The following is a 17027-nucleotide window of genomic DNA, read 5'->3' as shown; positions in this document are numbered from 1 at the left end:
ATTGTGTGTGATTGTGATTGTGTATTGTGATTGTGTATTGTGATTGTGTGTGTGTGTGTGATTGTGTGTGTGTGTGTGTGATTGTGTATTGTGATTGTGTGTGATTGTGATTGTGTATTGTGATTGTGTATTGTGATTGTGTGTGTGTGTGTGATTGTGTGTGTGTGTGTGTGATTGTGTATTGTGATTGTGATTGTGTGTGATTGTGATTGTGTGTGTGTGTGTGATCTGTTGTAGCTGGAGTGTTCAGAGGAGCTCGGAGACCTTGTGAAATCTGTAGATCCCACCCTGGCACTCAGCGTCTACTTGAGGGCCAATGTCCCCAACAAAGTCATCCAGTGCTTTGCTGAAACTGGCCAGTTCCCCAAGATTGTTTTGTATGCCAAAAAGGTAAGACAAGTTATTGTGAAAGACTATAGTTTGTAAATAGTTTGGTGTTTTGTTTGGATTCTTTTTTAATGCCTTGTTTATTGCCTCATCTTAAACCCTAAAATCCTGTATGTGAACCCATATAATATATCAACCTTAATCACAACTTAAATGTATGTTTTTATTTTATTGCAGAATAAGCAATCAATTTTGAATAATCATAGATAGCTGTGTAACTGTAAATTACACACAGATGCTCTAGGGTTAAGTGCCTGTCTAAAATTATACAAATTAAACTAATATATATATATATATATTAGTTTTTTTTTCCTCTTACAACTGATGACTTGTTGGTGGTTTTTCCTGTTTTGTTTAGGTGGGCTACACTCCAGACTGGATCTTCCTGTTGAGGAATGTAATGCGAATCAGTCCAGATCAAGGCCTTCAGTTTGCGCAGATGCTGGTGCAAGACGAGGAGCCACTGGCTGATATCACACAGGTGAGAAGAATACCTGTGCAGTGGGGAAAGTGAATGATTAGTTGGTCTTTTTTAATGTTATCAACAAAATACCATCATTAGTCTGTGAATAACTAAATATTTGAGTATTGTATGTATAAGTATTGTCCTTTAGCATAAAGCCATTCTTGGGGGAAACACTTAAGAAAAGTTATACCATATTTTTCGCTCTACAAAGCGCACTAAAATTTAACAAAAACAACAGAAATTGACAGTGAACCTTATAATCCATTGCGATTCATGTATGCATTTATCCAGGTATTAAGGGTATTGTAACAGATCTACACTGTTCATGAAAATACTTCTTGCATTTTCATCCAACTACTTGAATAGAGGTATATTGCTTTATTGCTTTTTTCTGACTTATACTGTGCCCCCTCTACTGTATATCTTTGCTTTAGATCGTGGATGTGTTTATGGAGTATAACCTGATTCAGCAGTGCACCTCATTCCTTTTGGATGCTCTCAAAAACAACCGTCCCTCAGAAGGCCCTCTCCAGACACGTCTCCTCGAGATGAACCTTATGCATGCACCTCAGGTCTGGACACTCCCACACTGATGATCATGCATTGTCTAATTGCACTACAAAAACAAAACAGCATATTTTCATATATTTGTATATATATATATTTTTTAAAATATATAAACACACACTACCTGCATCTTCCTTACCTGTGGTGTTTAGTAAAGTTGTGTAGTTCTAAGTGTTTGGTGCCCCCTGTAGGTCGCTGATGCAATCTTGGGAAATCAGATGTTCACGAATTATGACCGTGCCCACATTGCCCAGCTGTGTGAGAAAGCAGGACTGCTGCAGAGAGCCCTGGAGCACTACACAGACTTGTATGACATCAAACGCGCGGTTGTACACACGCATCTGCTCAACCCCGAGGTACTCACTTTTTCACAGACCCATAGGCCTGCACCAAAACACTGTTTGTGTACTGTGTGCTGTATATATCGAGTATTATATGAATACTAGTACAAAAGTTTTAACTTAAACCAGTGGTGTAAAAGTGAGTCCAGCAGCATTACACTGCCTTACAATAGAATCCATTTTAAGCAACTAACACGACTTATCTCAAAACACTGTTCTTCACAGCTATCCAGTAAAATTGAATTCTATATTATAATTGTTTTTACTTCCAGAGTTGTGTTAAATATGAGAATCAGAGAAATGGAAATGGAACATTTTTAAATGTGAAATATGTATTTTTTTTTTTTTGTTTATACAAAAATCTTCTTCGGGTCGGGTCTGGTCGAGCTAAAAAAAATGTAGATGTGATGTAGATGTCTGTTTCCTAATGCTATTTTTATTTTATATAAAGCTATGGTGCGATATTGACATCTCAAAATAATAAATTAAAGTGTTTTGGTTTTTTTTGAAAGTTGCACAAGTTAGAATGTTCTCGCAGCTCTGGGGCGCACACGTTTGGGCTTATAAAGACTAATGTAACTGGTTTTGTCAGTGGTGGGTGGCTGCCAGAGATCCTGGTGCTGGAGGAGGACAGTTGTCTCCTGGGAAGATATAGCCTTAAAGAGGACATGAAACATTTCAGTTAATTTGTACAAGTTTTCTAAGGGATTAAGTATAATGGAATTTATTTGGGGGGGAATTTTTTATATAAAATGTTTACACACTAAATTATAATATAATTATGTTTGCTACGTTTGCGCTAGGGTGCCGCCATGTTGCCCATGCAGCACTGGTGACGTCACGAGGTTGGTTGGTAGAAGAGTCCAGGTTCATAACTAGCGTAAAAGAGCTTATTGTTTGTGGAGATTATGGATGAAGACGAAGCTGAACTAGGCTAACGTGGACCATTTGCTCAGAGATCTTTACTGCAGAAACCTGAGCAGAACTTTTTAGATGCTTTTCTGAGAGTGAGGGGTTTTGGAGGATTCTATTCTCTCTCTACGTGGAGCCGTGCAGAAACCCTGCAGCGCGTCCACAGCAGGTTAACTAGCTTGTTTATATACATTTAGCTATTTAACATGTGAAGTTCAGAGTCCATTAAGACTGAATGAAACATACATGATTTAAGTGGATATTGAAACACCCAGGCGCTGTTTGGTTGATAAACCCTTCAGTTTGGGAGTTAGAAGGCTTACTGGGTACTTAGCTTCATCTAGTTAGTGTTAGTTAGTTAGCTAGCGTTGGCTAGCTATGGTAAGATAGCTAGATAAGTAGCTATGTTATCTTTTAACTGTCAGCTTATCTAGACTTCCGGTAAGTTACCTCTCGCTGCTCTGCTGGGTGAGCGCGTTGTTTGGCTCGTTACAGCTAACCGGAGGATTCTCGCACTTCAGCGCCGCTAGCCACCGCTGAAGATCAGCTGTCCGAAGCGAGGTATGAAAGTGAAAATAAACCTTTTTCTCATTCTTCACCCTATAAAAGTATACTACACCCAGTATTACTACACCCAGGGGCAATACAAAAGTGCCCCCAGCTTTGCATTGATTTTTGGTTCGGGTTTTATTATCTATTGAGGAACTAAATTACTGTAGACTCATAGTTTATGTTAGTGAGGCGTTCAGGAACCAACCTTGTGACATCACTTTCAGCGCTGGGACAAGATGGCGCTGCGTTTACTTAAGAAAATTACATTTAGATTACATATTACTTTAATTCAGTTTCACTGACAACTGGTAAACTTTGTTAGAGTGAAAATACATCTTGTGAATTATACTAAATACTTGAAGTGTTTCATGTCCCTTTTAATGACATTCCATGCAGTGCTACTGAAACTTGATATTCAAATTTCAGTGTGTTTTGGCACCGCAGAGATTCGTCTACTGCCAATCACCATCCTTGGGTGCTTATGGCTACATATTTGACCTTAGATTCATCTCTTACTAATTTTTATCTTAGTTGCTTGGTTGTCTTATTGTGACACATTCAGTCATGTACACTATTTTTTTAAATCATTATATTTGGAACTGGACAACTATTTAATATTAATATTTATTGTGATAGAAAATATTTGACTTTTTTTTTGTTCAGCGTCAATCAGAATCCTGCCTAAACCTGCATTCAGCCAGAAACTCCATACTGGTGTTTGTCCATACTTTTGAAACTGAAGATCTGAATATTGTACAGAGATTGAACTGGATTAACCAGTAGTCAGCGATTTAAAATTACCACAGGAAAACACACAGCATCAGGGCTAATGCGCTCCAAGGCTGAGCGTAATTCATATCTAATTGCATTACAGAATGTACCCAATTTAACCAGAAATCAGGAATTTAACCAAAATGTATCTGTTTGGTGTTCAGACGTTCAGATTTATTCAGATTGTTCAGATTATTATTGTTTTCCACAGTTAATTATGGATCCTCATTTGAGAGTGACGACGCGGCTGTTTTTAAAAACGGTAGAATTTATTTCTAGATATATTCTTTATCCCACCGTGTGCTCAGAGCTGAGCTGAATGAAAATATGCGTGGGAGGCGATGGGAACCAGGGTAAGACGGATGAACACTTCATAAATGAGGAACGTTTTTAAATATTTTAGATTAAAAAGATAAAAGTCTGTATTGTGATGGCGCCCCTGCAGGTGGGCGTGGCCACCGTGACCCGGCAGTCAGGAGACACACACATACACAGGGCTGCCGTGAACTTTAAACGTACCTTTATGTAGGTTCAAATGCCCTCCACCAACACCCAAAACAACTCAAAACGTAACTATGCTTGCCCAGTGGGGCTCTAGTCGCTTAACTTGTGACTTTCAGTCTTTTAATAGTCTGTTCTGACTGTCTTCCTATCACCTGTATTGTCTCTAAGTGAGGCCTGAGGCTGAGTCTTTATACCGGTTTAAGCATTTTAAACAGGACAGCGCAGGTCTTTTATTATTACAGAGCAACACATTTCAGCTATTAATGTAAAAAAAAAGTCTAAGTGTAATTACTCTTAAAAACATATTTGAGTATTCTAGAATCTTCTGAAAATCTAGCGGTATGTGTGACCCTATCCTTTAAATTATTTTAGGCAAAAAAAAAGGTATACCCACTATAAAAACTGGCTTAGAGAAAGAATTCCCAGTGGTTGATGTTTATGTGCTCCTGTAAGCAAGCTAAGAACAAAGGGCAATGTCAGTGTGTGATGATGCTGTTCATATTGATATCAGAATTATATCTTATTGACCGAAAATAGGAAATATATTGTATTATAAAATTAGTCCTTCTTGAAAAGAGTATTAATCTAACCTTGTCTCTGTCTTTCTGTGTCTATCTGTTTCAAGTGGTTGGTAAACTTCTTTGGCTCTCTGTCGGTGGAGGATTCGCTGGAATGTCTGAGAGCCATGCTGTCCGCAAACATCAGACAAAATCTTCAGATTTGTGTTCAGGTGGCCTCCAAATACCATGAGCAGCTCTCCACCCAGTCGCTCACCGAGCTATTTGAGTCCTTTAAGAGCTTTGAGGGTAAGAGAATGGTGCTCTCACGTGAGTGGTCACGTGAACCATACATTTGAAATATTTGCTTAATAAGGTTAAATGGCCATTTTCCTTTATTTTTAATTTATTGAAAAACATGTTCTGGTCTTTACACTGGGAATCAGCACTGTTACTGTTAGTTGCTTCTAGCTGAGTTGACTAAGCATTTTTTGTCCTGTCATGTATTGGCAGATCTACAGTGACAAAGACCTTCAGCATTTACTAAACACAGAGCTTCCTCATGTACAATTCTTTACTAACAAATCAGTTATTTAAATGTGATCATAATTTGGACACACAGCTTGATCACATGCGCTAACAGAAAATAGTCATTAAAATGGAGATTACAGAAAATATCTGCTCAATTTCTAAAGTAAACTTTTTAATCAATTTTAAATGTAACCTTCATTTAGTGCAGGCATATAAATGATAAACAATTTTCAAAAATTGTGCATCTATACTGACGATTGTCTCATAATTTAATATTGTGTATGATATAATATGGAACACGCCTACTATGTACTGCTTCCTTTATTGTTAGAATTCTTTTTTGATAACCTCCCCTCATTTTGCCAGTGAGCTTCTGAACGTGAACAGGTTTGGTGGCAGTAATTCACATGTTGTCTTTACTCATCATACTTTGCTCATCTACATAACCTGAGATAAGATTAAAGTGTCTGCAGACCTATGATTTCAGAGTTTGATTTTTAAAGTGCTCTCTATGGAATTACAATGCATTAAAAGTGTCTCCCTCCTCTGGGCCCAAACTCTGTTTGTTCTATGTTCTATTGTTGTAAGGGTAAGCATGGTAGTGTTATTGTAGGGGAAAAATATTCTTCTGTCATATTTGTGGAAGTATGGAGATGTAGCCAACGACATAGAATCGCAGCATTGTTGGTCCACCCGCTGGAAATGTAACTACGCGACGCAGAAGGCTGCAGCTGCGATTGGTCCGCGGGGCCTTGTGTCCCAGCCCACACATTTCTGCTTTTGCGGTTTAAACTGTAGAGCAACACAGAGCCGCTGATGCGCACATGCAAAAGTAAAAACACGCTCTGTCGCATAGAGTGCACTCGCTAGATACGCATAGGCTTTGGAATAGGTAAATTGGCCTTTACCCTCTGGCACTCATTTTAAAAAGTTTGACCTCGTGCTCTGTGTTTCATGGCTCCTCAGGTCTCTTCTACTTCCTCGGCTCGATTGTGAATTTCAGTCAGGACCCAGAGGTTCATTTCAAATACATCCAGGCTGCCTGCAAGACGGGTCAGATCAAGGAGGTGGAGCGAATCTGCAGAGAGAGCAACTGCTACGATCCTGAACGCGTCAAGAACTTCCTTAAGGTACTGCAAGGATTGTGTCAGCCCCACATAATGTGATCTTCTGCCAACCACAAAAACACATGGAATCCCATTTGTTTTTCAGTGACTCTTTTTTCGTCTTTTTGATTTTCATATTTATTGCCTTCTTGGGTTATAACTTCCTTGGGTTGGTTCTGGACTCCTCTGTGTATGCGTGTATGCTCAGAGCTCCAAGATGGACTTCTCAGCCTTATGATTTTTTTTGTTTGAGTCTGTTGTGCTTTTCTTGTAGATTTTGTTCAGGAATTTGACCGCATCCAATGTTTCATTTGAAGATGAAAATCATTCAAATCTTGAAATAATTATTTTTAATGCATCAGTGATCACTGAAATTGCCATGAAATTATGTATTAAATATTGTAATGGCATAATATCACTGGTTCAGTTTATCTGTATTCAATACTTCACATACCCCAGTGGGCTAGGCAGTGTTTAGTTTGGTAGGAAAGCAACATAAATTTCTTTCCTGATTATAATTATTATCTCTTATGCTTGTCACATGTATCTTTGGATTGGGCAGGACATGAACCAGGTAACACACCCCCCCCCCCCCCCCCCTCCACAGTACAGGACTTCCTTTGTTTCCTCTTCTTCTTTTCTTTAGTCATCTCTCCCTTGCTTCCAGTGGTTAGTTAGAGGATTAATACTGGGATTGTTGTGTGTGTTTTTTCAGTGTGAATGCAGTTTTTTGCAAAATTCTGTTGTTGATGGCGGTCACTGAGTGGCAGGATAAGTTTGTTTTTTGGCACATCTGATGAAGCAGAGAGAGAGCCAACAGAGGGAGCTCTCACACTGACAACTTTTAAACCCAGCTGTTTAATGGTTTTAATTTAGTTTGTTTGTTCTAATTTATTTCTGTACTTCTCTGTCCACTCAGTAGATATCAGGACAGACAACTCAACCATTTGTTCTGACCTCTTATAAAATGCAACATTGTTTGTCCCATTGGTTGTTTTTCTTTTTTTCTTGATATTGTGCCATTATTAATCATGCTTGTAAGTTTTATGCAATTATAATATAATGCTGCTGTCTTATTTTTTAGTGATTTTAGATTTGTTTTTGCATTTTCTTTTGAGAAGAATGAATATTATAGAAATTAATAGTAATAGTAAATGAATAAATAGAAGGTGGTTATTTCTCTTGGATGTCTGTTGTGCATGTTTTTTATATATACAATATTTATATATCAAGAGTTAACCTTATTTATCTTTGTCACCTCCCCCTGTTTGATGGACAGGAAGCTAAACTCACTGACCAGCTGCCCCTCATCATTGTGTGTGACCGTTTTGACTTCGTCCATGATTTGGTGCTCTACCTGTATCGCAACAGCCTCCAGAAGTACATTGAGATCTACGTGCAGAAGGTAAGCAGGTTTGGCATTACTGCTGTTCCTAAAAAGGAATGATAATCTGGTGCATTTAAGACACAGCTACTGGGACAGGTTTGTCTGAATCTGTTATGTATTTTTGTTTGTTTGTTACATTTATATTTATTTTATCTTAGGTGAACCCCAGTCGTCTGCCAGTTGTGATTGGTGGTCTGTTGGATGTGGACTGTTCTGAGGATGTGATTAAGAACCTGATCCTCGTGGTGAGGGGCCAGTTCTCCACTGACGAGCTGGTGGCTGAGGTGGAGAAGAGAAACAGGTACTGACTGAAGGATCAGAATGAGGTGGAAAAGATCCAGATCACTGATTTATTAAAAATGTTACATTACGTTGTTGCACACATTGAGAGTGCTCATGCTGACAAATTGCTCACGCTGTCAAACTCTCTCAGATGCTCCATCTGATTTTTACTGTCTCCCTTCCAACTATGCAGAAGTATCAGCATTTCAAAATGAATCACAATCACAAAATTGTTATATGGCATTGTTTGGTTTGTTTATTTAAGAAGATGCCTATTTAAATGGAAATCAGATTCATGGTCATTTAGTACTTATTACTAAATAGCCATATATACTTTATTTTTGTGCTGGTGTTTTGATACCGTAAGGTACAACTTGGATTTGTTTTTTATTTGTTTATTTATTTATTGATTTACTTCATTCCCAAACTATCATATCGGTGGTCTGTATCAGCAGACACTTTTTCAAATGACTCCGACTTGAACTTCGATCAGGACATCCCTAGTTTTTATTTAATTAAGTAAACTGATTTCTCTGTGAAAGAAATACAAGCAGCCGCACACAATAAAATGTGCATAATACACACACACACACACACACACACACACACACACACACACAATAATCATGCTTGCATCTTTTTGTCACCAGACTGAAACTGCTGCTGCCCTGGCTGGAGGCTCGCATCCACGAAGGCTGTGAGGAGCCCGCTACCCACAATGCCTTGGCTAAGATTTACATCGACAGCAACAATAACCCAGAGCGCTTCTTGCGGGAGAACCCATACTACGACAGCCGTGTTGTGGGAAAATACTGCGAGAAGAGGGACCCCCATCTGGCCTGCGTAGCTTACGAGAGAGGCCAGTGTGACCAGGAGCTGATAAATGTGAGTATTTATAGTGCTAGAGGGCTAACACACAGACATGTCAGTACTTACAGGCTTTGCTGATTTTATCATTTTTAGCAATCATTATTCCCTGGTGTTTTCATAATCTGAAAATTTGATGTGTATTTGTTTGTTTGCAGGTGTGTAATGAGAACTCCTTATTTAAGAGTTTGTCTCGTTATCTGGTTCGCCGCCGGGATCCTGAGCTATGGGCTAGCGTGCTGCTCGAAACCAACCCATATAGGAGGCCTCTGATTGACCAGGTAAGAAGACTTAACTATAAGCTGACTGACACAAACGCAGGCTGTGTTTTAATATAAATCTTTGACATCTTTTTTAGATTCTTGATATATTTACAACTTTGGAAACTTTTTCTGTCTGATATTCAAACATTATTTCTCTTCCTTTCTGCTTTTTGTCCAGTTCTGGGGATTTCTGTCAGTATCATATACAAGCATTCTTAGTAAACTGTTTTGTTGAAACTTAAAACGTGTGTATATGTACATATTTTGATTGTGAGTCCTCTTGTTCTTCCTCTGCTCTGTGACAGGTGGTGCAGACCGCCCTGTCAGAGACTCAGGACCCAGAGGAGGTGTCTGTCACAGTGAAGGCCTTCATGACAGCTGACTTGCCAAATGAACTCATAGAACTTCTCGAAAAGATTGTTTTGGACAACTCTGTATTCAGTGAACACAGGTAGAGTCTTCAAGTACTAGTACCAGTTCCATCCAGATATTGATTTCTCCACTGTCAGTCAGGTAGCAATCAGTGCATTTTCCTGTTTTTAGAAACCTCCAGAACTTGCTGATTTTGACAGCCATCAAAGCCGACCGCACCCGTGTCATGGAGTATATTAACCGCTTGGACAACTACGATGCTCCTGATATTGCCAACATCGCTATCAGCAGCGAACTCTTTGAGGAGGCCTTTGCGATCTTCAGGAAATTTGATGTCAACACTTCAGCAGTGCAGGTACGCAGTCTAATAAAGCAAGTTTTTATTTCTCTAAAACACAAGAAGAACTTGATTTACTTTAATGAGACTTTAATTGTTCTTTTTGATCCATTTGATGCTACCTACATTAGTTACTTAATACAGCATTTGCACATTTTGCTGCACAATGAGGCCGGCCATGACTAGAGCACAGAACATTGCAGTGCATATCACTTCCTCAGGCTTTGTGCAAATTGTGACTTGACAGGCTGACTGGAGAGCGAGATGGTGCATCAAAGCCACATTAGAAGCTTCAAATCTGAGAGCTCCGTTGTTAGGATTGTGATGTTCAGACACGCAAATCTGATCTGATCACTTGCAGTTAACACCAGACAATTGTTTCAACAGATCTGATTTGGGAAACATTTGAATTGCTTGCACTCATAGTCACATAGCCTAAGAGACTTAGAGCAAGACTCCCAACAGTACATTTAATTAATTGCTCTACATAGAGTGTATGGAGTGTAATGTCATAAATGACCAGCCACTTTTATGACTTTGCAGTGATGGCCAAGTTGCATACTTCAAAATCAAGTAATCCATTAAGTAACTAAGTTACATGTGTGTTGTGTCAAGAAGACAATACAAATAGATAGATAGATAGATAGATAGATAGATAGATAGATAGATAGATAGATAGATAGATACTTTATTGATCCCGAAGGAAATTTAGCAGCCAGTAGCAGTTACACAACACAGTAGAAACAAACAAACAATAAGTCTAGTACAATAAGAGAGCACAGTGAGGGATATAAGACTCTAAACTATGAAATAAAAATTCTAAAACTGTGACTTTAAAATATATACATAATTATATAAATACAAAAAGCTTTACAAAGTGTGGAAGTAAGTAGTCATAGATATGAAGTAGTGCAGTAAAAGAATAATTTAAGTATAGGAGATAGCAGGTATCAGCAGATATGACAATATTAAACATAAACCGGTGCAAATGTTGTATTTAAGTTAGGTGCGTAGTGTAGTGATCATGGGTGCAAATGTACAGGATGTACAGTAAAGTGACAAAGTGTCCAGGGGTGCAAAAGAACAGTATATACAATAAAAAGGCAAAAGAGTCACAGGGTGTAGATGTGTAGGGTGTTATTCCAGTACAGATAAAAAGGCTGTGATTTAAGAGAGCACATATGAGACTCGTTCCTCATCTGTCCTCTCTCTTCCGGCTCCACTGGGAGGAGTTGAAGAGTCTGATGGCTCTTTGAACAAACAATCTTCTCAGTCTGTCTGTAGAGCAGCTCTGTGACAAGAACCTGCCACTGAAACTGCTCCTTTGGTCCATGATGATGGAATGCAATGGGTGACCAGCATTATCCATGATGGAGAGTAGTTTGTGCAGTGTCCTCCTTTCTGCCACCGTTACTAGCTCCACACCAACCACGGACCCTGCACGTCTGACCAGCTTGTCCAGACACATCTCGTCCCTCTTTTTCATGCGTCCTCCCCAGCACACCACAGCATAGAAAAGACAGCTGGACACCACAGTCTGATAAAACATTAGCAGGAGCTTCCAACAAATGTTAAAAGACCCCAGCCTCCTCAGGAAGTAGAGCCTGAGCGAGTACTTCAGCAAATCTACAATAATGTTCTGTGTTTACTGACTTTTGAAATATGCACTGTTGGGAGGGAGGGAGGGTGCGTGTGTGAGAGACACTAATGCAGAGTGACTTGGATAAATAACTTGGGTTACTCGTTACTGAAAAAAATGGTCAGATTAGAGTAACGTGTTACTGTAATCAAGTGATGTCACTTAACAAGTAAGCGTTAGTTCATAAACACTGCGTTATTCCCATTCTACAGGTTCTGATCGAACACATTGGTAACCTGGACCGAGCGTACGAGTTTGCGGAGCGCTGCAACGAGCCAGCTGTGTGGAGCCAGTTGGCTAAGGCTCAGCTCCAGAAAGGCCTGGTCAAAGAGGCCATCGATTCCTACATTAAGGCTGATGACCCCTCTGCTTATATGGAGGTGGTGCAGGCAGCTGATCAGAGTGGTAAGGAGAAGTAGAGGACTATTCACTCCTGTGTGAATAAACAGGCTCTTATTCTTTTTACTGTGCGTATTTGCTATGCTTTGAGTGGAAAGTCAGAAAGAATTGTTTCTTTTGTCAGGTAACTGGGAGGACTTGGTGAAGTTCCTGCAGATGGCTCGTAAAAAGGCGAGAGAGTCCTATGTGGAGACGGAGCTGATCTTTGCTCTTGCCAAAACCAACCGACTGGCTGAGCTGGAAGAGTTCATTAATGGTCCTAACAATGCCCACATCCAGCAGGTAACGTATTTGAAGTTATAAAAAAAGACTTTAAGCATCTTTAAGCATTTTAAGCATTTAAGCATTTTAAGCATCTTTTTGTTTGATATATTTTTTTTAGGTTGGTGATCGTTGTTATGATGAGAAGATGTACGAGGCTGCAAAGTTACTCTACAACAATGTGTCGAACTTTGGCCGCCTGGCTTCCACTTTGGTTCACCTCGGAGAATACCAGGCTGCGGTGGATGGAGCTCGCAAAGCTAATAGCACACGTACATGGAAGGAGGTAAGCCAGTGAGATCTCATTATTTCATTACTGATTTACATTTTGAAATGAATTGGTACTGTATAAGAGTGTTGTAAATGAGCTGTATGAATTTTCTTCTAGTAACACAATGTCTTTGGTATTGATGTCTTGGTTTAGGTGTGCTTTGCCTGTGTAGACGGCAAGGAGTTCAGACTGGCTCAGATGTGCGGCCTTCATATCGTGGTCCATGCAGATGAACTGGAAGAGCTGATCAACTACTACCAGGCAAGCATGACCTGTTGAAAGTTAGAATTCTAATTCTCTCAGACACATTAAGTTTTTTTTATACAGGTTGATTATTAGTGATTATGGATGTTTCAGTTTAGATGAATAAATATAATCTGTTGTGTGGATAAGAAGCTTTCCTTCCATTCAAATTGTTCTTTGCACAGTCTCCAGAGTGGTATTGTTTAATGATTTGCGTGAAGGTTGTATTTGAGATTTGTTGCTTCATATATTTCAGTGTTTTTTATTATTATTTTATATGTTTGCTTAATTTTAGGACCGTGGTTACTTTGAAGAACTGATCACCATGCTGGAGGCGGCTCTGGGACTGGAGCGGGCTCACATGGGCATGTTCACAGAGCTGGCCATTCTGTACTCTAAATTTAAGCCTCAGAAGATGAGGGAACACCTGGAGCTCTTTTGGTCCAGGGTCAACATCCCAAAGGTACATGATAATGACTGTACATGGTTCTTAGAGGAAGGCACTTTCTGTAGTAATCAGGCTAGAGAAAACGTATCAGTGTACGATCAAATGCGTGTTTTTTTAGGTGCTGCGGGCAGCAGAGCAGGCTCATCTGTGGGCGGAACTGGTCTTCCTGTATGACAAGTACGAGGAATACGACAATGCCATCATCACCATGATGAACCACCCCACAGATGCCTGGAAAGAAAGCCAGTTCAAGGACATCATCACCAAGGTGCAGCTTGCTGATATGTACAGAATGTCTTTTATGTCTGTCAACTTGATCTTCAGTATCTTGGCTTTGATCATTACAGCGGTGGTACAGCTTGTCGAGCAGCAGCATTAAAACCATGCTTTGCTTGTGTTGAATAGCTGGTGCATGAGTGAAGTGGTTTGTGGCACATATCCAAGGAGCTTTTGACCTCTTTTTGGTCTGGAGGCCGTGTTTATATCTCTTCGTTGTTGGTGTTTGTTCTGTCTTTGTGCAGGTGGCCAATGTGGAACTGTATTACAAAGCAGTCCAGTTTTATCTTGAGTTCAAGCCCTTGTTACTGAATGACCTTCTCATAGTGCTCTCACCCAGACTGGACCACTCTCGCGCAGTCAACTTCTTCAGCAAGGTAGGATTTAACCCCAGTCTAACTTAAAAAGGGTTGCTTTACATTTATCCTTAGTGCTAATAAATATTGTACACACACGCTTATTGTTTTGTTTGCTTGTTTGTTGTTTTTCTCTTATTATAAAAATATTCAGGTTAAGCAGCTCCCTCTGGTCAAACCCTACTTGCGATCTGTACAGAACCACAACAACAAGTCTGTCAACGAAGCACTTAATAACCTCTTCATTACAGAAGAAGACTACCAGGTCAGGAGCCAATATTCATTTCTAATTTATAGAAATAATTTGGGCTTTTATTCAGAAGTGGGCTATTTTTTTTTATTATTTTTTTTTTTCTGAAATGTGTGGCCCCTTCTTATTAGTGTGAAATTGTATTGTCATTAGAAGCTAATGTCTTGTAGATAAAAAGGTCATTAAATTGTAGTATTCTGTTTTTTTCTTTTTGCTCGTATAGGCACTTAGGACGTCCATAGATGCGTATGATAACTTTGACAACATTGCTCTGGCTCAGCGACTGGAAAAACACGAGCTCATTGAGTTCAGAAGAATCGCGGCCTACCTCTTCAAAGGCAACAACCGCTGGAAACAGAGTGTGGAGCTCTGCAAAAAGGACAAACTCTACAAGGTATGTTTTGTAATCAGACAGACTACACAAGGAATCTAATGGGGAGAAGCAAAAACCTTAATGTAATCTATGTAGGTCTGGAGGGTAATTCAATATCAATATTTTTTGAAATAAAATATACTGAAGCTCACATTAAGCCAGTAAGTACGTATTAGTAAAGACACATCATATCAAACAGCAGAACCATATTTAACCAGCACAGTGACGTCAATCTGTTATCAAACATGAGTGATTAATTCAGCTCAAAAAACAGGTTAGCTTTGGGGATAACAAGCCCGCTGAGACTGGGTGCACCGTGTATAAACCGCCTCAAACACTGTCAAAAACGACAGGCTGTTAGCTTTGCAGGTTAAACCTAGCCGAGTGTGGGTGTTTGCTGTTGAGCTCAAAATACTACAAAATCTATATAGGCTCAATGCTAGCAACAAACATGAGGGAACTATAACATTAACTATAGCATAACACACTTATCTAACCAGCACAGCTACATCCATCTGTTATCAAACCCTAGTCATTAATTAAGTTTGGAAAACAGTTATTGTTTTTGTTGATAAAAACATGTATACTAACAACAATTAGGAACATCCAGGATTTTTATTTTATTTAGCCTCCTCCAAATTCTGTTAATATTTTCATATCATGTTTAAGTGTTTTAAGTAGAGTAGGTATGTTCTTTATTATTACAGAACAAACTTAATTTTTGTAGAGAAACTGCAGGAAGATGGAATCCAATGATTTGCAAATCCTTTTATTCAGTTGACTGCACTACAAATACAAGATATTAAACTTTTGTTTTTTGCAAATATTCAGTTATTTTAAATTTGATGCTGCTACACATTCTAAAGAGGTTGGAACAGGGGCGTATTTACCACTCTGTTATCACCTTTGCTTTTAACAACACTCAGTAAGTGTTTGGGAACTGATGAGATTAATTGTTAAAGCTTTGTGGGTAGAATTTTTCGCATTTTTGCTCACCGGTCCATTGTCGCTTTTCGGCTTTACAATGTGCCACACATTTTCAATTTGTTTGGATGAAGCCACGCTGTTGTAACCGTGCAGGGTGTGGCTTGGCATTCTCTTGCTGAAATAAGCAGGATAAGAGTTGCTTGATGGCAGAATACGTTAGTCCAAAACCTGTATGTACCTTTCAGCATTAATGGAGCTTCACAGATGTGCAAGTTAATGATGCCATAGACACTAACACACCCCCATACCATCAGAGATGATGCTTTTAATCTAATCGCTGAGACCAAGCTGGAAAGTCCTTTTTTCTCTTTGGCTCGGAGGACACAACGTCCATGATTCCCAAAAACAATTTTTCGTCAGACCACAGGACACTTTTCCACTTTGCGTCGATCCATGATCTCTGGCTCAGAGAAGACGGCAGTGTTTCTGGGTGTTGTTGATATATGTTTACTGTCCGACTACTTCTGCATACGACTGCATTTGTGATCACTTAAAACAGCACTTGCTCTGTACTTCTGCTGCATGGCCAGCATCGTGACAGTTTGAGGACAAAATGGTAGTAGAACATCTGTAATAGGAGAATGTTTTGCAACTTTGGTCCATAGTGTGTGTCCCGGTCAGTGATGGTATAGTTACTTTGAAAAGGTAATCCGATTACTGATTACTGATTACTCCTTTAAAAAGTAACTTAGTTACTTTATGGATTACTTGATTTTAAAAGTAACTAAGTTACTTTACAAGTTACTTTATTAGTTACTTTCAGCAGCTGCAGACACCACCTCCCGCCGCCTTAACATAAACATTATAACCAGTTTTGCCAATACTCCCTTTATTGAAAAATGCATTTTTAACAGCAACAATGTATCTCTAGACATTTAAAGTTACACTATTTCCTGAAAAAATATATTTTTTAATAAAAATAAAATATGGTCTTTCTTGATTTTACTAAACATAAATACTTGTTTTTATAAAAAATATATCAAATAAAGAAAGTATTTCTTGACCTGACATATTTAACACTGTAAAACTGAACATTGAACTTGTTGTTCTCTGCAGGGCAGCAAGGAGTGGTTTTATAAAACAAAACCGTGTATATGGTCTAGGTATCACATATATGCAGACTGTGGTCCGGGTCCGGACCCAGACGTTGTCCAATACGGACCCAAACCGATAAACTACTGAAAAGAATTTAGTTCTGACAGCGTTCATTTTAAGCACCGGAACTTTTCTTGTCTTTACGGTTTACGCACTCTGCGGCACAGTTAACTTACAGACCAATCACGCGTAGTGTAAAATCTTTAAAGGCACAGTGATTTGGATAAGTAACTTTAATCTAATTAGTGGATTGGAAATAGTAACGCCATAGATTACTCGTTACTAAA

General features: G+C 39.1%; 1 protein-coding gene across 3 annotated transcripts in view; it reads left to right on the top strand.

The window, feature by feature from the left end:
* cltca (clathrin, heavy chain a (Hc)) overlaps nt 1-17027 on the top strand; it is a 53521-nt gene that overhangs the window by 25847 nt on the left and 10647 nt on the right. For all 3 annotated transcript variants that reach the window (XM_049469052.1, XM_049469051.1, XM_049469053.1), the window contains exons 9-29: nt 238-390; nt 746-868; nt 1288-1425; nt 1612-1776; nt 5126-5306; nt 6495-6658; nt 7914-8039; nt 8180-8322; nt 8954-9188; nt 9329-9451; nt 9739-9884; nt 9977-10160; nt 11994-12186; nt 12305-12462; nt 12563-12727; nt 12866-12973; nt 13251-13418; nt 13522-13671; nt 13925-14056; nt 14190-14300; nt 14509-14679. In XM_049469052.1, coding sequence (XP_049325009.1) covers nt 238-390; nt 746-868; nt 1288-1425; nt 1612-1776; nt 5126-5306; nt 6495-6658; nt 7914-8039; nt 8180-8322; nt 8954-9188; nt 9329-9451; nt 9739-9884; nt 9977-10160; nt 11994-12186; nt 12305-12462; nt 12563-12727; nt 12866-12973; nt 13251-13418; nt 13522-13671; nt 13925-14056; nt 14190-14300; nt 14509-14679 — 3237 coding nt within the window. The remainder of the gene's footprint in view (nt 1-237; nt 391-745; nt 869-1287; nt 1426-1611; nt 1777-5125; nt 5307-6494; nt 6659-7913; nt 8040-8179; nt 8323-8953; nt 9189-9328; nt 9452-9738; nt 9885-9976; nt 10161-11993; nt 12187-12304; nt 12463-12562; nt 12728-12865; nt 12974-13250; nt 13419-13521; nt 13672-13924; nt 14057-14189; nt 14301-14508; nt 14680-17027) is intronic.

The sequence above is a fragment of the Astyanax mexicanus genome, chromosome 20 (genome assembly GCF_023375975.1).
Source record: "Astyanax mexicanus isolate ESR-SI-001 chromosome 20, AstMex3_surface, whole genome shotgun sequence".
Classification (NCBI taxonomy): domain Eukaryota; kingdom Metazoa; phylum Chordata; class Actinopteri; order Characiformes; family Acestrorhamphidae; genus Astyanax; species Astyanax mexicanus.
This window is presented reverse-complemented; position numbering and strand designations above follow the sequence as displayed.